General features: G+C 37.9%; 2 protein-coding genes across 22 annotated transcripts; one reads left to right on the forward strand and one right to left on the reverse strand.

The window, feature by feature from the left end:
* The first annotated feature begins 258 nt into the window (after nucleotides 1-258).
* On the forward strand, nucleotides 259-4,785 carry LOC121811582 (putative E3 ubiquitin-protein ligase RING1a). Of its 2 annotated transcripts, none has more exons than XM_042212449.1 (10): nucleotides 259-516; nucleotides 663-705; nucleotides 1,983-2,041; nucleotides 2,262-2,343; nucleotides 2,422-2,542; nucleotides 2,628-2,669; nucleotides 2,952-3,467; nucleotides 3,779-3,886; nucleotides 3,995-4,189; nucleotides 4,379-4,785. In XM_042212449.1, the coding sequence occupies exons 1-10, from the start codon at nucleotides 381-383 to the stop codon at nucleotides 4,382-4,384; spliced, it is 1,308 nt and encodes a 435-aa protein (XP_042068383.1). In that variant the 5' UTR covers nucleotides 259-380; the 3' UTR covers nucleotides 4,385-4,785. The 2 variants fall into 2 exon arrangements, with proteins under 2 accessions (XP_042068383.1, XP_042068382.1); XM_042212448.1 differs by having other exon boundaries at nucleotides 4,406-4,785.
* A 3,126-nt stretch (nucleotides 4,786-7,911) lies between these two features.
* LOC121742216 lies at nucleotides 7,912-20,687 on the reverse strand. 20 transcript variants are annotated; one of them, XR_006037988.1, is made up of 9 exons: nucleotides 20,344-20,684; nucleotides 18,487-18,624; nucleotides 18,124-18,331; nucleotides 17,797-17,990; nucleotides 16,740-17,686; nucleotides 16,435-16,645; nucleotides 11,694-11,994; nucleotides 8,435-9,022; nucleotides 7,912-8,250 (listed from the first exon to the last, which is right to left on the reverse strand). XR_006037988.1 is itself a non-coding variant. In XM_042135297.1 (6 exons), exons 1-6 carry the CDS (start codon nucleotides 20,564-20,566, stop codon nucleotides 16,616-16,618), a joined length of 1,740 nt encoding a protein of 579 aa, XP_041991231.1. In that variant the 5' UTR covers nucleotides 20,567-20,684; the 3' UTR covers nucleotides 16,332-16,615. The 20 variants fall into 20 exon arrangements, 1 of the variants encoding a protein (XP_041991231.1); XR_006037987.1 differs by having other exon boundaries at nucleotides 7,912-8,287; XR_006037995.1 differs by lacking the exon at nucleotides 7,912-8,250 and having other exon boundaries at nucleotides 8,317-8,616; nucleotides 8,700-9,022.
* Nucleotides 20,688-22,206: the final 1,519 nt, after the last annotated feature.

The following is a 22,206-nucleotide window of genomic DNA, read 5'->3' on the forward strand; positions in this document are numbered from 1 at the left end:
TTGACAAAGCTGATATAAATTTGATTAATTCATACTATCTCATACCATAACACACGACCAATTTGGGAAAGACATAAATTCATGACTCTAACACAAACAAGTATAAGTGAGATACCTATATCACTAGAGAAGAGTAATGGATAGTCAAAATAGACTTAAGGAAAGTAACCGTGTATATTCACATACACAATTTGTTTGAAATATTTAATTAACCAGTCGATATACATCGCCTCAAATTAGAAATATATAAACGCACATTTCTACAAGCAGCCACACCACACCACACCACACCACACTCAATTTCTTCGCTGACTCCGTCTCTCCTCCACCGCGCCACCGCCATCACCGCCGCGAAGCTACTCCTCCACCTACTCAACTCAATGCCGGCCCAAAAGCGTCCGACCGAAACCACCACTCCGCCTCCTTCTCCGCCGCTACCGCTCGAGGAAGAAAAACCCGAAGATTCGCTCCAGGAAAGCGAGAATCACAACCAAGAGCAGACCGTGAATTCCCGCGGTACGTCCTAGGATGTTTATTCATGTATACGTATTCGCACAAGTTCTATTTCAGTTTCCAGTGAATTCGACCTTCGGCCAGCAATCAGAATCTCCTATATGTATTTTTCTTTTACTTATTTATTTTTACGTGTGTTTGATTCTCAGATTCCGACGAGAGCTCTGACTCCAGTGATGCAGAAAAAGACGAGTAACTCAGTTTTCTCTCTCTCCCTCTCCTTTTCTCTACTTTTCATATGTGAACTCACATAAACAGACACGCACGAACATTGATGCAGGCGTATAGATAGATGTTCGTGTTTGTGTATAATTTCTGCCCGGTTTTCCAGTGCTGCGAGTTTTGGCCTGGTTTGATGTGTGAATTAGCTGGTATAGCTTGAGATCTGCATGTTTTGTTATTCATTACGATTTGTTTACTAGAGGTTCGCGGAGGTCTGGCGTATACATGAAGCAATTTGACATTTTAATCTCCTTTGATGAAATCCGCAATTCATCTTTGACAGCTGTGAACTCTTACAATTGAAATCAATTTTGTTAACGGCTATGGGTTTTCTCCCGATAAATGATGATTGATCCACTAAATCGTCTGAAATCAAGATTCTGTATTTGGCTAGGTCGTGTAGTTTCCTGCTCATGTGGACCAAAAGCACTTGCTCGCTTAATTATTTGAATTATTTGTTATGATAGTGTAATGCTATCTGTCTTTCTCAATAGTAATTTCATGGCAACAAATGTTAGTGGCTATTTTGCTGCTCCACAATCTGGCATGGTCATCCAACATATAATTTTTTTTCACCACTCTGATACTTTTTTAGAAGTGGAGAAGGAGCTCACTTAGAGGGCATCGGCTGTTATAGATGTCCATGAGAAGTATCGAGGCTGTTTAAGTTTTCTAAGCATATTAGATGTCTTTTATGTCTTCCTTGTCGGAAGTGTAGCAGTTGCATTGTGATTGTCATGCACATAATTAAGTAGTAAACGATGCTTTTCCTTGTTGTGGCCAAATAAATTCGTGGTGGGGTCTAGTTGTTATGACATGTTAATGAGCATGTTCTATATTGAAAAGCCAAATACAGTAGAAAATAAATGTGATTATGCGAGGACAGGAAACTCGGTTGTTTTGCTTGGGAAAATTGTGAATATGTTTGTAATTGTGATAGATTTGGACCTATCATTGTCCCATGTGACATGATATTCTATTCTTAAGATTAAATACGCGTTATAGCTGTCTATTGCTGCAGAAACTAGGAATTCAGAATCAGAAAGGCATTTACTTTCATTTTATGTTTGGGATGGAGATAAAATACCCAACTACAATATGGAGATATTAATTAGAGGAGTTAATGACTTCCACAGTTGCCGCAATGTGGCAGAGAATATTTTTGTTTGCAATAATCCGTGTTAGGCCATGTTTGCATTTTGCAATGTGTGTAAACTACTATTAAAACCTATTTTGCTCTATACCAGATTTATTACGGTGAAGTTGGGAGAAATACGCAAGGAAGTGCAGTGCCCAATATGTTTAGGTACAGTTCTTGAATCTCAGTTTGTGACATCTGCATATAAAAACTCTTTTATGCAAACAAAGTGTCAGATATCACATGTTAGTATTGGCTATTTGATTACTTTGAAAATGCTGTCTTGCTAATAATGTGGCCAGGAATGGACAATGGTAATATATTTGGTGCCACTCATATCTCTTTCCCTACATAAGTAATTCATAGCTGTTCATTATTCCTTGAACAGGTATAATTAGGAAGACAAGGACAGTCATGGAATGCTTACATCGTTTCTGCAGAGAATGTATTGACAAATCCATGCGCTTAGGGTACTTGCTTCCATGTTCTATACTATGGTATGAAGATTGGATTTTTCTCGCCTTCTAACTAGCTGATTACTGATGCAGCAACAACGAATGTCCAGCTTGCCGCACACATTGTGCTAGCCGCAGATCCTTGAGAGATGATCCGAATTATGATGCCCTAATTGCCACTCTGTATCCTGATATTGATAAATATGAGGAGGAGGTACTAGTTGAGAAATGCTTTGCCTCTTATTTTCCTATATAAAATTTTATTTTCTTCATCAAGACATCCTTCTTGTTTCTTTCAGGAATTGGCTTTCCATGAGGAGGAGAATGCTCGCAATAAGCAGGTAGAGTTTCTCAGTTTTCAACTGAGGCTTCTTCTGCTTGTGGATTATGCAGTGCAACCATATGCTCACACTATGCTTTCATTGAGATAGCTTAAATATATGTAGCCCGTATTCCTTAAAGAGGCCTGGATCCCCTCAGCCCCCTTTTTGGCTGCAAATCCTAATTGTGTACTTATACTTATTCTCCACGAATGACTAGTAAACAGTTGCCTCCCAGCATTTGTAGTTAAGAATTTCCTACAAACCAAATACAATTGGCTTAGTGGTTCTGTATGCTGACAGATACAAGCTTCTATTTCCCAAACATTTCGTCGGCAAGCTGAAGCACTAGGAAAGAAGCGAACATCAGCCAGAGTCACAGCAGCAGCGTTTGTCAGGCGACAGGGCAACTATCGAAATTTGAGAGGCCGGCGAAATCGGACAGCTGATCACCAAGGATCTGATGAAGAGGATGGAACTAATGGAAATGATGTTAGCAAAGACTCGTCATCAGCTGATGAACGCTCTCCAGACATCAAATCTAAGAGATATAAAAGACGGCGTGGAGCTCGGACTTCACAAACATCAGGAGCAAATGCAGATGGAGGTTCTGATGATAATAATTCTGAAACCAACAGAGAATTATTAAGTGTTTCAGCTGGAATTATTGGAGGTACAGAAGTTTTTGCGTGGGGACGAGGTGGCATGCGCAGTAACGGCCGGCATGGTGGTCATTGTTGGGACAACATCAAACTTTCCAGGAATAACCGGCTTTCAAAGCTAGTTGATCATCTCCAATCTTCAAAGGAAAATGAAGAGGTTGTAGCTATAGTCTGTGCTTTTGACGTCACAAATCCTGACCCTCACTTCTTGTTCTTATCTAGCTTCTCATTTAATTGGTCATTATATTAAGAGAGGCTTAACAAGGGGATGTGATAGGGTGTGGATAGTGTTGATTTGGAACTAATGAATCTCGAAACCTCCATACACCGGAATAAGTTGATTGCTTACTGTGTATTAAATGTGAAATTTAAGTCTGTGAGTTTGTGTGATTGCCTCATCAACGTTTTTGCATGTTACCATTTGATCTGCTATGAGAACTTAAAAGGGTTTTTATCTTCTTGTTTCAGTTGAAAGTAAGTCTGACACTTGTGTCATTGCTTGAGGACAAAATGCCCAGCCTGAAGCGACCTTACCTCTGCTGCAGTCCTCGATCATCAATTAGACACTTATGCCAGGTATTTTCTCCTGCATTTTGCTGTGTGGTCTTTCATTTGCTGAAGAAAATTGTTCAGTTAGACTAAAGTGGAGACCCTGAAAGATTTTTATACCCATGTCTCTTGCAGTATGTTGCTATGCAGACATCCACTGAAGCTAGTGAGATTGAGATACTAATAATTAAAGATTTTCATCCTGTTAACAACTCTTCAAGTATCAAAAATGAGCCTGGCATTCTCAATGCTTGCCACAATGAGTTGCAGCTTTTGAACGAGAATCAGACATTGGGGGAAATTCATGGCAGTTTTACTCAGCAGAATCTGGTAAGATTTGTTCCCTTATGATGTACAAAGACTTCAACTGATTCTTCTGATTCTGTCTTTTGCATGCATGATTTTACTTTAGCACCTTAGCTCTTATGTAATGAGCACATTAGATTGAACATGATGCTTGTGGTCTTCACTCCCATCGGCTCACCTGTCCGTTTACTTGTTTGCATGGTTACCATCCAGGAATAGTTATGACCTATATCTGTTCAGGTTATTGCATACCGGCAGAAGGTGCAAGGCGCATGTAATTGACTGGGATGGAGCTTAATCTTTCTCTCAAATGAACTAGTATGATGCAGGAAACAAATCTCTGCTTTTATATATTTAAAACTACATATTTTGTGGATAATACATACCGATAAATTTATGACTCTTGTACAATCAATTCTAGTGTAAGCTTATATATATATATATACGAAGAGGACCGGGTGAGCCCTACAAATGTAGGAGAGAAATGAGAATCATTTTCAGCTCTTTGATAAAAAAGGTTTATGTTGTATGCATTTCCTTATTGGATGAGTATGAACATCATGTTTTACTTATTATATTACTGATATTTCTAATACAAAGTTATTAGTTTAGAGTTTAAACTTTGTATTTCTAAATTTACCTTGTTATAAATTCAAACATGTGCTTTGATAGATTTTTAATTAAAATGAATGCCATTTTCAATACAGCAGATGACGCAAACACTTGTTATTTAGAGCATCCGCAACGCGGTGCCGTCGCCGTTCCTATGCCGTTCCGGAGGAACGGTTTCGCGGCGGCACGCGTTGCAGCGTGCGTTCCGTGGCCATTCCGTGCCGCCACCGTTCCCATGCCGTGCCGCGTTTCGTTCCTCCGGAACGCGGAACGAAACGTTCCGCCACGCGCCGAGGCGACGTGGCGGACTCCCATTCGACGCGTGAAGCCCACTCGCTGCCCCGCGAGTGGGCTTCGTCCCGATGACGCAATAATTCATTTTTTTTAAAAAAAATTTCGAATTTAATAAAAAAAAATAAAATTTTTTTTTATTAACGGTAATGAGACCGTTAATTTTATAGCCGTTTGTTTTTTTTTTATTATTTATTTATTTACTCTATAAATACTCCTATTTCATACTCATTTCAATCACAAACACACATTTATTTCTCTCTATTTCCACCCCAATTTTCATCTCAAATCAACTCTATTTTCCTTCTCCCAAATTTAATCAAACTAATGGATCCTTATGAACAAATGCGTCAAATATTGGAACAATCACTTGAAGAAGATCGACGACGGGAGGCGGAAGAAGCCGCTCCGCCCCAACGTCGCTCCCGTACGTACATCCATCGTAACCGGGAGGAAGCCGCCGCAAGGTTAGTACGCGACTACTTCTGCGATAACCCGGTTTGGGGAGATACGTACTTCCGTCGCCGTTTCCGCATGGGGAAACCGTTATTTCTCCACATCGCGAATACTTTGGCAGCCCGGGAAGAGTTCTTCCAGGAAGGGTTCGACGCGGTCGGACGTCCCAGCCACACGACGCTGCAGAAATGTACTGCAGCAATCCGCCAGCTTGCGACTGGACAAACGGCCGACATGTTCGACGAATACCTCCACATCGGAGATAGCACTGGGCGAATGTGCTTGCTCAAATTCTGCAAAGGCGTCCGGGCAGCCTTCACCGACGAATTTCTCCGGAGGCCAAGCACGGCCGATTGTCAGTTCCTTCTCGACCTTCACGAAACAGTGCACGGATTCCCAGGGATGCTCGGCAGCGTCGATTGCATGCACTGGCAATGGAAGAATTGCCCGGTGGCGTGGAAGGGGTCCTACACGAGCGGCCACAAAGGTACCCACCCAACCGTTATACTCGAGGCTGTTGCCGACTACCGCCTTTGGATCTGGCACGCGTACTTCGGGGTCCCCGGGTCGAACAACGACGTAAACGTGCTCAACCAGTCCGACCTCTTGACCGAAGTTTTGGATGGTAAAGCGCCGGCCATCAACTTCGTCGCCAACAATCGGCTTTATAAAATGGGGTACTATCTCGCCGATGGAATCTACCCGAAGTGGCCTACCTTCGTGAAGACGTGCAGTGGGTCTGCGAACCCAAAGCAGGCTCTTTTTGCGCAGAAGCAGGAGGCTGCTCGCAAGGATGTGGAGAGGGCGTTCGGGGTTCTCCAAGCGCGCTTCAACATCATCAAAGCCCCGGCTCGTACGTGGTTCATGGAGAACATGGTCGACATCATGTATACGTGCATAATCTTGCACAACATGATTGTCCAAGACGAAGGACCCGAGGCGGGAAATTGGTTCGACCCCGAATCCCCCGGAAGCTCAACCGCAAGTAGTCCGCCTCGAAGTGGAGCGCATCCGTCTATACAAGAACGGTTATCTATTCGTGCAAGGACACGCGACTCTAGCGCCCACACCCAACTCCAACATGATCTAATTGAGCACATTTGGGCAAACTTTGGCGGATGAAATTATTAAAATTGTGTACTTTTATTTTTTATGATTTTAATTGTGTGCTTTTTATTTTTTTAAGTTTAAGTTGTAACTTTGTTTTAATGTTGTGTGTTTTTTAATAAAATGTGTTTGTTTTTTTAATTGAATTGAGTTGAAATTAAAAAAAAAATGAAATTGAATGAATAGTAATTTAAGGAACGGTTAAGGAACGGTTAAGGAACGAGGGTTGCAGGTTCCGTTCCTTAGTTAAGGAATGGAGTAAAAAAGTACAGTGGGGCCCTCAAATAGTGGTTTAAGGAACGGTTTAGGAACGGTATAGGAACAGCGTTGTGGATGGCCTTAGGCGTGTGAGTTAGAACAATTATAAAACAGTTAGGAATGTGTAAGCAATGATACGATAATCACATCACATTTATAACGTAAGTGGACTCCCACCATCTTGTATTTGAGCATTGAATGAATTTTTAGAACAATTATTAAACAGTTAGGAATGTGTAAGCAATGATAAGATAATTCACATCACATTTATAACGTAATTCTTAAAATAAAGACAAATTTTTGTTGTAAAAGAATCAACCTAGAAGAGTATGGTAAGTCGCAAATTGTAGAATGGCAGGTCAAGGCATTAAACAAAAATAAATACAAAAACAATAACACGCCTAGTCCTTCCCAACTAGCTAAAACACACACAGAAATAAGGTATACAAATACATACCCTCTCCATGACTAATTTTTTCATTTTGAGAAGTTCCATCATATGAGTCATTTCTATACTGCCTTCGTCTTTTAAAATTACAAACTATTTTCATTTTGGTCCGTCTCTTAAAATTTGAAACTTTCATTTTAATTAACTTTTTTCAATAAGGTAAAACTCATTCTCCACTAACCATACTTCAATCATTTTTTTCTTTTTGATGTACCAATTATGCATTAAAACTTATATCATTCCAAAATTTTCTATTTTTAAAAAATGAAAATAGGAGTATATTTTCTCATTCTGAGTTTATAATTTCTCATACTTTATTCCTCCTACTTTATTATTACTCAGTTTATTTTATCTCTATTTAATATAGTAAATATTTTTTTTTCTTAATCCTCGTGCTGAAAAGAAACGCTTTAACTATTGCTGAACAATAGGAGTATTATTTTGTCATTTGAGAGAAACTTTTTCATTGTTATAATCTCCCTTAACCAACCGTAGTAGTAACATTTTATTTTCTTAGGTAATCAAACCTTTATCCTCCAACTAATAAGAACGTTCGAGTCACCACAACCACAAATTCAAATGAAAAACCATTATTGATCATATTCTAAGTTGGAGTCACCACACCCACAAATTCAAGTGAAAAACATATTCTAAAAACAAATCGTTCCGGCTCATTTGGTTTGCAAATTTTCATAACAGTGAAATTTTGAACAAGTAATTTTGCAAAGGCCGGCTAGGATGCAGATCACATTGGACAATTCACCTTTTACCGAACTCCATTTGAAAGTGACAGTAGATGAGTTTAAGCAGTAGCACCAACATTTGGAGTCGGTTTCAAGCTTGTTTCGGAGTCTCCCACATCCAACCTCGTATGAATCAACAACCACTTCTTTCAATACTTTTCTTTCAGCAACTAAATTGAGGCATCCGAAAATTATTTTAAAATGCAGCTGTACACATCGAAATAGACAACAGAAAATAATGCAATAGTTTTCTATTACTCTGGGAAGGAAAACCTCAAATCACAAAATTAAAGGAAAAATTAAAATATCGGATCCTAGCTTTGCATATAAAGCCCACAATTATGGCAAGCTTACCTATCTGTCAACACAAGTCCAGTAGTTCACCATGCCGAAGAAAATGTTCCCAGATGTTGCAGCAGATTTCCCCTCGAGCTTTCCTTTGCAGGCCTCATCAACTCAAAAGAAAAGAAAGAAGACCACCAGGAGTTCGAATTCAGCTGCTCCAATGTTGGCTCGATGAATGTGAGCCCAAACAACTGTTCACCTGGTAAATCAATTTCAAACTACCAGCAAGCGACTACAATACGGAGTTCACGGCATCGAGCTTCTAAGAAAGTACCATTGGAGAGTTTCCTACAAATTCCTCGGAACAGGAGAGAGTCGGATGTGAAGCAGCCAAATCACCAAAGTAGCAGCAGGAAGCAAGTTTCCCAAGCCAAAAGGAGAGCAAATGAGAAGCAGTCGGCAGGAGACAAAAGTTTCAGTCAGAAGCTGCTATCATCATTTGCCACCCCTTGCAGAGATTGTCGTTCCAGTCAACCAACCCAAAGCATCAAACAACACACATCGCAGTGAGGAAAGTGTACAATAACAGACTTCACTTTCCACATCTCATCACTTCTATCAGCTGAGCTTGCAATTGCTAATGGCTTGTCTGTTGATCTGTTGCAGCATATCCAGATAAGAAAATATCACCAAATTTCCCAGAATATAACCTTCTCAAGAAGGAACCTTTTTTACTTGGGAGTAAATCAGAATATTTTATCAATCATATCATCAATATTTTGTAACCAATTATTGCATGACCACAAAAGCATCATGAAGCCAGTAATTAATGGAAGTAACTAAGAGGAGCTCATTTAAGGAAAATGACTTAACTAATGCTTGTGAATACAATAAATTCATTGGTTACTGAAGTGGGGAGAACTAAAAGTAGAATTCTTGAAATAGGCTGCCACCTAAAAATCCTATAAGAATGAAATTTTCTGCATAATATTTTCTAGTAATTTAGAACTCCATGGGTAGTAATGAGCTTTCACTATGAGCTTCAAGGTGAGATAAATCACGACAAAACCAACTACTGGGAACCAGCAGTAAATTAAGGGGAAAGAGAACCTAACTTGATATGGAGTGAAAGGCGGAAGTAAAACAAGAACTGGAATTCAATATAAAAGAAGAACAATACTCCAAAGAGGCCAAGATAATCCTCCGAAGCGGCCTACGGTTGATACCGTCCTAATACACTTTATTTTCCGAGATATCTAGCTCTTCTAAAGAGGAGCAATTTATAAGGATCAACCTATAGATAAACAAAGAAACAAATTGTCAACATTTAAAGTAACCTTTCAACAATCTCCATAATAATGAAAATAATCTCAAGAGATAATGGAGATCATTAGCTTGATCTCTATCAATTGTATTCTTTCAACAATCTCCATAATAATGAAAATAGTCTCAAGAGATAATGGAGATCATTAGCTTGATCTCTATCAATTGCCTCGCTGTCAAAACAGCCTTGCCCGCAAGGCTGGAGTTGAAACATAAACACATTGCTTTGATCGGTGGAGGCTCATACTCGTGCTTTCGAAGAGAATCCAGATTGCCAAACAATAGAGAACAACCAACAACATTAATGCATTGCTTGGATATCCTTGTTGTTGGGCTTGCAAGTAGCCATTCATACTCAAGATGTTTGGTTGTCATACGCCTACAACTAGCTTCACTGAATGCACATGTGGAATTGGGAGAGGAAAACATGAGTGAAGAGAGATGGCCAGCCCCAACTGGACGTACAGTGAGGGGTGGAGAGAGTGCAAGCAGTTTTGATTGTGAAATGGATGGTGAAAGAGCAACATTAGGTTGGGTGATGGGCAACTTATGGAGATGCTGATTTGCAGGGATGGATGGTGCATCCAAACGTGGGAGAGTCACGGGTTGCTGGACTGGTTGTATCTCCTGCAAAAGGGGGCTGGTTAGTGTTGAAGTTGTGGGACTTGGTATTGTTGGTGTGAGATAAAGGTTGATCATCTAAAGTGAATGCGATCTGTTGCCTGCGCTCCCGAATGAAGCCACGAGACTGCAGATCCTGCAAGAATGGTGCCAAGGCATCATTGATACAATTAGAGATCCGAGCTTCGAATGTGCTCATTTGCACTTTGATGTTCGCGACCGCCTTCTCCAATCTGTCAAGACGTTCTTCAGTGCTCTGAGTGTTCACCATGATGCGATCCACATTCACCGCACCAAATTGATATGGAGTGAAAGGCGGAAGTAAAACAAGAACTGGAATTCAATATAAAAGAAGAACAATCCTCCAAAGAGGCCAAGATAATCCTCCGAAGAGGCCTACGGTTGATACCGTCCTAATACACTTTATTTTCCGAGATATCTAGCTCTTCTAAAGAGGAGCTATTTATAAGGATCAACCTATAGATAAACAAAGAAACAACTCGTCAACATTTAAAGTAACCTTTCAACAATCTCCATAATAATGAAAATAGTCTCAAGAGATAATGGAGATCATTAGCTTGATCTCTATCATAACTGCAGTGACATAGTAATACATTTCATATCTTTGACAAACCAAGTCATGATATTAACAGCAATGGATGTATGTTGCAGAGTGGCAACATTCAAATTCGTTTATCCAACAACTGATGACCACATGCCCAGGAGGACAAATGCATCTACTTCTTTATTAACAATAGAAGAGATTAATTATATTTTCCTCTCTTTCAATTGCAAAACCAACATCCCAGAATTATCTCCTCCAGTGTTATCAATCTCGTATGGCGGCTTATGGCGGTTCGCCTAAAAACCGCAACAGGGATATGGCGGCGTATTAGTATGGCGGATATGGCGGTCAATAATTAAATAAATAAAATAATACTTATTATTTATACATAATTCAAAAATTGAAAAATAACAAAAATATAACATCTAAAACTCTTAAAATAATTAATAAAGCATAAAATACAGCTCTAACATCCACGTTTCTTGCATAATGTCCCATTCCTAAATGCAGTACACACGCAATGTTGTCAAATGGCGGATATGGCGGTGCTATGGCAGCGCCATGTTGCTATGGCATTTCCACCACAGAACGCCATGCCATAGCGCCATGGCGCCGCCATATCCGCTATTTGATAACATTGATCTCCTCCAATTTAAACTTACAAGGCTTCTATAGCAAACTTCATAGGATAGCATATTCAGATTTATGTGAAATCTGGATGTACAATTGTACACCAAATTTCAATTGTACACCAAATTTCAGTGGTCTATGATTTCCATGCAGTAAATGAGTAATCAGGATAAGGTCAAAAAATATTACCTACTATTAACTCCTACGCAGTGATCCCATGGCAATAAGACAATTAACAGATATAAATAAAACTGGAAGGGCCCATGAGAGACTTCTTTGCTTCATACTAACCACGCCAACAGAAGCACCTGATTCTCAAAGAAGGCTTGCTGATGCTCTACCTGGTGCGCATGCATTTTTTAGACTTCAAATTTGATTGCCATGCACCTTCATGAGTGAGTGTCTTTAATGAGAAAATCTGGACTAGTTTAGGCCTATCTTGATGGCATATGCATGGGGTGTAGCATCCTGATGACCCTCTACAAAGTCCCTTATTTTAATTTAGGGGGAAAAACAAGTTGTCAGACAGCACCCAATTGACCAAATTCATGATAAACATTCATGCTAGAGGCCTAACTAGGTCATACTAAACTACTAGGACACAATGGCAAAGGGAAGATTCATAATTAGATCGTGTCTCTCTACTAATATTATGACAGCTCCATAGCTCTAGGTTTAGCAGCTTGAAGACATGAAAACCAGCAGACAAGTTCTTCTACATTGTTTAGTTGTTTATCTAGTTAGGTATTAATTGTTGATATATCCACATATGAATTGTTTTCCATGGAGAGATATTGTTTAGCGTGTTAAATAAAGAAAAAGAAAGTAATTGAATGTATTAATGGAGAGAAAAAGGTAACTGAAATAATAATGAAGAGGGAGAAATGATGGTTGAGTGTATTTATTAGTGTTTACTTTTTCCAAAAAAAAAAGGAAATGTGACATCTTGTTGGACAAACTAAAAAAGAAAGTTTGACATCTACCTTGCGACTTAGGGAATTTTATTTTATTATTTTATTTTACTAATGAGTACTCCCTCCGTCCCATTATATGTGAGGAGTTACTTTTGGCACGGTATTTAAGAAAATGATATTTATTGAGTTAAATGAAGAGAATAAAGTATGAGAGAGGAAAATGTAGGAGATAAAGAGAGAACAAAATAAAAGAGAGAAAACAAAGTATGAGAGCACGAATAAAGTAAGAGAGACAAAAGTGTTGCTTATTGCCACAAAAAAAGGAAATCAATGTGAGGCAATCCAAAATGGAAAGATGATCACTTATAGTGGGACAGAGGTAGTATTATTTTACTCCCTTTGTTCCTTAAAAATATGTGCATTTTCTATTTTATTTTCGGCTGTCACATAAAAATATGGACATTTCCATTGATGGAAAGTTATCATATGAGCTTTAACTATACTTATATTTTCCCTCGGTCACTTTTTGCCATTTAAGTCCGTCCCACAAATTTAGTCCACTTTTTATTTTTGGAAACTTTTTTACCACACATTCAATTATATATTCTTATAATAAATAATTAATTTTAATATTAAAATTATAATCCGCTAAATTATACTCCCCTCGTCCCAATAAATATGAAACGTTTGGTTTCCGTTGTATTGTGAGTTAATGTAGAGAGAGTAAAGTAAAAGTGAGGAAAAAATATAAATGGTGTTGTAATAATTTTAGGAAACGTTTCATTTTTAATGAGATCGCCCAAAAAGAAAAACGTTTCTCTTTTAATAGGAAAGGGGGAGTATTTATTATATACTAAATTTGAATTAAATAATACTCCATATTTATCTATTTTTATTCTTTTGTAATTCTATTTATTACTCACTAAATTATAGTTATATTTTACTAGTGCCTAAATTTAAATAAAAATTATCCCTCCGTCCCAACTAAGTTGATACAAAACTTTTGGGCTCGAAAATTAAGAAATTGTGTTGAATAGATTAAATGAAAGTAAAATAAATAGGAAAGGGAAAAAAGTAGGAGAGATAAAGAGAATAAAGTAGTTGACGAAATAAAGTAAGAGTGATTGGATGTTTTGTTTTTTGTCAAAAAATGAAATGCCTCAACTTTGTTGAGACGTCCCAAAAGGAATACGCGACAGTTTTCGTGATTTTCGTGATGTCAACAAGGTATTGTAAAAATGTCAACTCAATGACTTGAATAACTAAATTTGATTGATATTGTACATGCATTATATTGAATTACATGTAGTATGTGTTGACATTAACTTGATTATTGAAAATATTGAAAAGTCAAAATTATCAAATTTTATAATGCTAACATATGCAATTAGAATCTCATTAGAATCCTTATAAAATTACCTTTAATTTGATGTATGTTTTGTGTTTTTGAAAAATCTAGATAGTTTCAGAGATATTTTTAAAAGTTAGTTATAACTAACAAACTTTAATTTTTATTAATACCTTTGATTGACATTATTTACCCATCGAGTTGACATCGATACTCTCTGATTGACATTGTTAAAACAACTAGTTGGCATCGCGTGGGAATTAATCGTGGCCGTTTGTTTTCAAATCAGATTGACTAGATTTGGTAATAGTTATCAATTTAGTGCTTGTCTGGTAGCCCCGATAAGACCAATATATATGAGTTGTATGGATTATTTGGTTGTTTGGTAGATAAAATAAGGCCATGTTAGGCCATCAAAGCCCATCTCAGCCCGCTGAGGCCCCGGAGTGAATTAGTTCAAAGGTGGATTATTTAGTAGCCCAAAAGAGTGAGATAACATATCCTTATCTTAAAGCCCATTTTTATTATTATCTTGTGCTAATTTAACATGCCTGCCGAACATGCACTTAACGTGTAGTTAGCATCTTAATAGGACCATAGTATTAATTATAATTTATGATTCACTAAATTATAAAAAAACATTATAATAAAAAGGAAAGTGTGACATCTATTATGGGACGAATGAAGTACAATATATACTATTTTCGTCTCATAGAAATAGATTGAATTTATTTTTTTATCCGTCTAATAGAAATAGTCCATATCCATTTATGGAATCCTTTCACCTTCTCTTTTACTTTATCATTTATGGGTCCCACCATCCACTTCATTATTTCAACTACTTTTTTCCTTCTCTTTTACTTCACCAGTTACGCATTAAAACTCGTGACATCTCCAATTAGCCTATTTCTATGGGATTGAGAGAGTATTAAATTCTTTATATATTTCTTATAGTATTTCCGATTTGCCCAGTGGTCTAACAACCAGTTGAACCGTGATCCGATAACTTTGCCGGTTCATTTACCAACTCGATTTTTAAACATTGATTTAGTACAAAGATATAGGCCGAGTTATTAGGAGCAATGTTGCAATGGCAACTTATGGCAGTGACCCCAAAAACTGTCATAAGGATATTGCGTATCGCGTGGCGAGACATAGCAATTGATAAATACATATATAAAATATTACTCTCCCGTCCTTAAAAAATATGAACATTTGGTTCGGCAAGGGTTTTCATGCATAATTGGTAAGTAAGAGGGAGATAAAAAGAAAAAGTACTTAATGTATTGTTATTGGAGAATGAGTCTCCCCTCATTAGAGAAGAAAGAGTTTCCAAAATTAGAAGTTCATACTCTTCATGGATGGATGAAGTATTAATATATAATTCATTTGTCTTGCCGCAAGTGATCAAATTCATTTCAGCACAAGATTGAAGAAAATGATATTTATTGAGTTAAGTGTAAAGAATAAAGTAGGAAAGATAAAGAGAGAATAAAGAAATGAAATAAAGTAAACGATAGAGAGAAAATGTGTTGCTTTTTGACCAAAAAAAAGAAATCAATCACTTGCGGTAGGATAACCCAAAATGGAAAGTTGATCACTTGCAGTGGGAAGGGAAGATTATATAATTCAAATAATTAGAAAATAATAAAAAGGTAAAATCTATAATCTTAAAACCAAGTAAAGCATAGTCATAAAAAATCATATAATATGTGTAATAACCAAAGTCTTAGTTAAACAAAATATAAAATCATGATAATTAATACTTTCCCGTCCCTCTGTAATAGAGGCGTTTTTTCGGCACGAGATTTTAAAAAATTTGTTTTAATTGAGTTAATTAAATGGAGAATAAAGTAGAAACGAAAAGAGAGATGAAGAGAGAATAAAGTAAGAGAGTAAAATAAGATCGAAAGAAGTGTAATGTTTTTTTGGCAAAATAAGACCCAAAAAAAGAATACAAATCGGCTACATAGGGACGGGTGGAGTAATAATAATAATAATGTTTAATTAAAATTTTACTCAATAGTCATCTTCACCCTCATCTTTATCATCGGCATCCATTGGCCATGCTGGAGGGCGTCGGTGGTGCTGGAAAAGATGGAGGTTGGAGGGTTGCGAAGGTTCTAAAAGAAGTCAAGGGGCGGTGTTGGAGGGTGGCAGGCCTATGACGGGCAGTTGTGGTCTTGTGGGTGCCGCTATGGTAGAATTTGGGAAAAGGAGAAGAAGATTTAGGGTTTATCATTCTGATTTTTGTACTTAAATCTCTTTTTAATTGAAATATAGGTCTGTTTATATGGGTAAAAGGGTCGGGCTATGCGGGTAAAAGGGTCGAACAGAAAAGTCAAAATTGACCGTCATGGCAGCCGACACAAAAAACTGCCATGGCTAATATTTGACAACATTGACTAGGAGCGAGGGGCGCTCCATGGCAATTAGGTGAAATTTGGGGCGCAAGACGAGCATGCACCCCACAAATTGGGGCACACAAATGCTTCATGTTTGGATTTGTGTGCATGTGTTGTAGGGTAGTTTAAACAAGTATAACACATTGATGAGGGGGCAGAGTAACTAAATATAGGTTCCCCACGGTCGGCACATTAATGTCGAAAATAGAGAAAAGTAAATATACATGCTTAAACCTATATGCAGATTTGCGCAAGTTATTTACCAAAATTCTGTTTGGAAACTTGCACTATAGATATCTCTTGAACCTGATCAAGGTTTTGGAAGTTTTCACCAATAAATTAGATATCTCTTGATAAAAGGAAGAAGCATAAAGGGCCCACCATAAAGGGATCAAAACTTTCCTTTTGCGGAGAGTACAGCACAAGCATAATCATTCAACATTCTCAAATTTTGCCATAAATATTGAGGTATCCCTGCAATGATAATGACCAAATATCAAGGATTGTTTCTAACAAGGTGTAAAATTTGATTTAAATACTTGTCAATCAATTTACTGAAAAGACTAACCTCAACTAGCTTTGCAAGTTTGGGCTGAGATGAAGAAAGATATGACTGGACAGATTCTTCTGTGCTAGGAATTTGGTGGGCTGGCAAAGAACTAAGAACCTTGTTGACAGCCTTCTTAACAATCAATTTATGGGCATCTTTGCTTAGAAAGCCTTCCCGCCAAGTTGGTTTCACTAATTCTTTCACAGATTCTATTAGTGCAGATTGGAAATATTTGAAAGCCTTCGTATCACTTTGCACATGATCATCTTGCCTAAAGTCAGCTTCAATATCATGTTTTGTGCCTGATCCGCCAACTTCAGATATTGTTCCATCCACTGTCTTATTGAGTTTCACTTTATCATCATTGCTAGAGCTCAATATATTTTCCTTCCCATTATCACCAGCAAGTACATAATTCAAAAGTTTTTCCTCCCCTTGAGGACTGCTTGACTGAACAGTTACATTCTTATCAGATGATCCCTGGTCAGAATGTGAAAATATCGCCTGGATATCCATAACATATTTCTGATCAGCGCTGTCATAGCCACATTCTTTCAACAATATGCTTCGAGTTATCTCATAAGATGGGCAGAAAAGAGCAGATAGCTGCCAATCAAAAGAAGAGAAAGTAGCCTCCACCTTGGGTGGCTTGGGTTCCCTGAAACTACCATCACGCAACAGAGAATCTGATTCAGAACGAAAAGCTTGCGGAATACTTTGTTGCATTGAAGAGGATATGTAAGCATGATGCTCCAGACCATCTCTAGCATTTAAAATTCCTTGGACAGGAGGACTGCCATAGTTCTGGCAATTATCCAGATATAAGTTGTGCCTGACACTCCTATCTTCCCGTGTAGGAGCACCCGGATAGGTACCATCTTCAGGAAGAACCAGCTTTTCTGTCTCGCTACTTAAATTTGTGTCCCCACTTTGTAGGGGTGGAATAAATGCATTAGAAGATGCTGCTACAACCACAAAAAAATGGTTGGCTTATAATATCTAATGAACACAAAACACAAGCATACTTCACAGCATGCTTGTATCAGATGTCTTGCTACAAAAATATACAAGTTACCTTCCCTCCCCAAGGCTTCACTTTTTATTATCACTGCATCTGGTGCTTCCTTTGTGTGAAGGAATCTACAAGACTTTCCTCTGATGCACCATCCTTTGGCATGAAATTCACACACCATCCTTATTTTTTTGCTCTCACGATCAATTTCAGCACTGGGTGAAGGATTCCTAAACCTTATTTTTGCAGCATGCAACCTGAGAAACTTATAGCTACCATCAGGATACAATTCCATAAGGAATGACTAAAGGTGAGATGTGACTATAACTATAACCTCTTAGGTGCAATGTTAAAGTTGTATGACATCTGAAATTCAACAAGAAGTTTAACCTGGGTGATATATTGCCAACACCTTCTAAAGCAGTCTGGTCGGTTTTTTCCATGATTGATGCAATAGCACTATCATTCTCCCCAGAAGCATTATCCATTGTGGATGTGGCATTAACATCTCCAATGGAAGGAGAGGTTTTGGCATGATTTACTTCTGTACTGTCATTCAAAGGTATTTTTTCCTGATTGTATGTAGAGATTTCTCCCCCTGCGAGAACACAGTAAGTTATAGACAAATGTTGTTCGCAAAAGCAATCGGAAATGGCTGATACAAGACTGAAAATATGGTGTGGAAGTGGCATCAACCTAGAAATTTTCTACTTAAAAGTCACCCCTTGAGTCATAAAATGCTAGAATCCTCACCATTGCCGTATAATTCTTCTTTTTCACGAGACTCAAAAGGTTTCACATCTCCAATTTTTGAAACCAAAAATTCTTCAGTAAAGGAACTTGATTGTCTATCGTGTTTCTGCTCATCAAGCTCTAGAATCTTACCAGTATCTACAATAAGAAAGAGAACAAAGAAATATTAGATCAGACTGCACCAGGCATGCTACCTAAAAGCATCCTGATAGTAGTATAACTAACAGATTTCAAGGAAGATGTTAGAGGACTGGTCCATGGAGTAATAAAGCAAAACTGGACTGGTCAAAGCAGATAATAGAAAAGGACTTCGATGTGGACTGAGAAACATCTCAGAAAAGCTTGACCATCTAAAATCAGAAAGAAATTCATAGCCAGTATCTCTGGACAGGCAAGCTACATTAAAAGGTTAAAGTCCATAATTCTTAAGCTTACATTTAACACTTCCAATGGGAATAAAAGGCGGGCCTCTAGGTAAAAATATAAGTTTGAGAGTAGAGCTGTCATTTGGCTAGTAGGCCAAGTGGCCAACCAACTGACCACCCTAACTGCAACTTGGCTCGTGGTCACACAGGCTTGCTGGCTCCACAGGTCTCAAATTCCTACAAACCTACACTAACCCCAAACAATGCAAAAGTGTATATATCGATAGCAACAGGATATCAACATGGAGGGGCAACACCAAATACGTGCTTGTCATGCTGCCAATATTGAGTATGGCATCTATAAATCTTACTACTTTCAAACTTTCTCTCTTCGTTTTCCTCATCAAATCGCATGCATGCACCATGTGTACGAAAAATATCATACACCTTCTTGTGTACCACCAACTCCTAAACAATACGCCTTTGTCTCTCATTCCATGAAAAATGGAAGGCAAATCTGTCTTATCCCAACCACAACTTCTATCATCAAATCAAATCTTTTCCTAAAGGTTTCCTCTTTTTCATATCAAGAATTCCATCATTTCCTTTTCTGTTGACACTATACTAGAGAATTCTAATAGACGAAAATCTTAGCACTGACCTCAAACTAGCACTATGTCAATGAAGGTAAACACCGACAAGCCAAGGAAAGAGGTCAAGGGAAAGACCAGTAGGTGCACAACATTGAGGACAAACAAGGGAGTTCAAGTACAATGTTATCAATGGTGGATGAAGGGTTATGGTAATTTGACAAAAAAATCACCATATGGTTACGGTGGATGGTAGGCTGTCGTAATATGCCGAAAATCCACCATAAGGTTATGCCAGATGTCATAACAGGTTATGCCAGATGTCATAACAGGTTATGGAAGAAGTGTGGTAGATTTGATAAGAAACAATTTATAAATATAAGACTCTGTATATAAGTATTTATTGGGTCTTATTTGCTTGTATTTTTCAGTTGGCTTAAAGATTTACTATTATTTATCAATTGTGTCTCATTGCGAAAAGGAAATTTTTTTGTGTTAGTTGAATTCATTGAGAGGTCAAAAGCAATGGCCAAGCCGCCAAGCACAGTATATAACTGATGGAGCTAGCAAAAGTCATAAGAGGCTATGAGAAGCTTCAACTGTTCCCTAAATCTGATAAGGCCGCAGTCCGCAACATAAATCTTAATACTAATATAAACATGTCTCTCAAACTACGACTATAAAAGGTAAACATGAGTGCTGCATTGTTTTCCAGAGAAATTACTTGTGTTAAATTTCAATGAGTATATAGTTCTGATCAGAAACGTTTCACCAAAACACACAACAACTGAACCAACAAGCACATATACACGCATGCAATCCGAAATTATTTCGATAAGGATAGCACCAGAAATAGTCACAAAAATAAGGAAAGGGCTCAATCATTGAAAAACAAAACTAACCAGTTTCCAGATTTTTTAGGCTCGAAGCAGTTAGATCCTCTCCAATTTCAACATCCCCTCCATTTTCGACATGATCGGCTCCGACATCGTCTTCTTCCTCTACCTCTTCTTCGACTTCAATCTCCTCTTCCACTTCGATTTCCTCGTAGACGATCTCGTACTCCTCATCATCTCCTTCTGGGATCGATGGTTTCGGCGAGACCACGGCGGAGGATGGAACCATTAGGGCTTTACAATGGCACAAGAGGCGGCGGCGGCGTCGTATGCGGGTGATGATATATTAGTGAATTTGGTGTCTACATCGATGTCTTTTTCCTATATATAGGAGTACAAAATTGAAAATACGACTAAGTTGCTATTGCTTGAGAAATTTTATTATAAACTCTATAAATTAGGGATCACTATCTAACATTAGATTGGGGATCACATTTTTGTGAGATCTTTTGTAGTATTAAAATAAGCGAAAACTTCTATAGGCGAGCTTACCGCACGGCACATCGTCAACTGTTTAGTTACATAATGTTGGCACGTGTTTATCGAGCGCACGTCGTTAACGATTTAGTTACAAATTCATAATATTAGCGCGCGAAAGACATATTTATGATATTGGCGTGTACAAGAAATTCATAATATTAGCGCGCGAAAGACATATTTATGATATTGGCGTGTACAAGAATGCGATTTCTTAAAATAATTAGCGTTTTATAGCTTTCATTACATGTTTATGATATTGACGCGCATAAGAGTGCGATCTCTTTATTTAATTAGCGCTTAATCTATTTGAATTATTTTAGAAAATAAAAAAATGAAAATTATAATTACACACTTTATGCCCATCATGAGATTTGTAAAACTGTGAAGGATTTAAGATAAAAAAAATCAAGATAATGATTTAGTAGGGTTGTTTGACATGAAGGATAGAAATAAATGAGATTTCTATTGTGTAAATTAAACAGGTAAATTGTAAAATGACATTTTTACTACTTTCAAAAAATGAATATATATGTATTTAATTCTACTAGTACTATTACTAATTATGATTTGGTTGTTGACTTAAACTAGATTATTGATTTATTAATGAATCTAGTGAAAATATATAATTAATCAAGTGTTATTAATTAAGAATCAAACAAAATTAAGAGCACCCGCATCGCGTCTCGATGCGGGCTCCCGTCTCGTCCCCAACCCGTCCCTTGTCTCGCCGCGGAGAGGAAGCTCGCGCGCCAGTTCGCCACGCATGTTGGCCACGTGGAGAGCTCCCGTTCGTCCGTGACGCCCACTCGTCAGCCCGCGAGTGGGCGTCGTTTATTTCCGTTGAAAATATTTTTTTGTTTTTTAAAAATAATCAGGAAAAATTCGAAAATTTAAAAAAAAAACAAAAATATACTAGCTGTTTATAGACGATTTTTTCAAAATTTTAATTTTTATATTTTTTTAAACCCCCAATCACTTCTATAAATATCAAATTATTCCCACAAATTAATCCATCATAAAAAAAACTCTATATTCTCACTCAAACACTCTATATTCTTCATCTCAAAACATTATTCTTCTCCCAAATTTAATCAATTCATGGATCCATTTGAGCAAATGCGTCGAATAATTGAAGAATCGCTAGAAGAAGATCGACGTAGGGAGGAGGAGAAGGCCGCGGCGCCTCAAAGGTGATCCCGGGTTTACATCCATCGTGACTGGGAGGAAGCCGCCGCAAGGTTGGTACGCGATTACTTCTGTGAGAACCCGGTATGGGGAGAGACCTACTTCCGTCGCCGTTTCTGCATCCGGAAACGACTATTTCTGCATATCGCAAATACATTGATAGCCCCGGGAAGAGTACTTCCAAGCAGTGGCGGACACATGTGG

The sequence above is a fragment of the Salvia splendens genome, chromosome 7 (genome assembly GCF_004379255.2).
Source record: "Salvia splendens isolate huo1 chromosome 7, SspV2, whole genome shotgun sequence".
NCBI lineage: Eukaryota > Viridiplantae > Streptophyta > Magnoliopsida > Lamiales > Lamiaceae > Salvia > Salvia splendens.

What these genes read in the sequence shown, in the direction of transcription:
- LOC121811582 (XM_042212448.1), top strand. Translation starts at nt 381, where the DNA reads ATGCCGGCCCAAAAGCGTCCGACCGAAACCACCACTCCGCCTCCTTCT. An exon ending in GCAGTGCCCAATATGTTTAG is followed by an intron (nt 2,042 to 2,261) that starts GTACAGTTCTTG and finishes TTCCTTGAACAG; the next exon opens with GTATAATTAGGAAGACAAGG. An exon ending in CAATTAGACACTTATGCCAG is followed by an intron (nt 3,887 to 3,994) that starts GTATTTTCTCCT and finishes TGTCTCTTGCAG; the next exon opens with TATGTTGCTATGCAGACATC.
- LOC121742216 (XM_042135297.1), bottom strand. Translation starts at nt 20,566, where the DNA reads ATGGTTCCATCCTCCGCCGTGGTCTCGCCGAAACCATCGATCCCAGAA. An exon ending in CCTAAAAAATCTGGAAACTG is followed by an intron (nt 18,625 to 20,343) that starts GTTAGTTTTGTT and finishes TTCTTATTGTAG; the next exon opens with ATACTGGTAAGATTCTAGAG. An exon ending in TGAAGCCTTGGGGAGGGAAG is followed by an intron (nt 17,687 to 17,796) that starts GTAACTTGTATA and finishes TTGTGGTTGTAG; the next exon opens with CAGCATCTTCTAATGCATTT.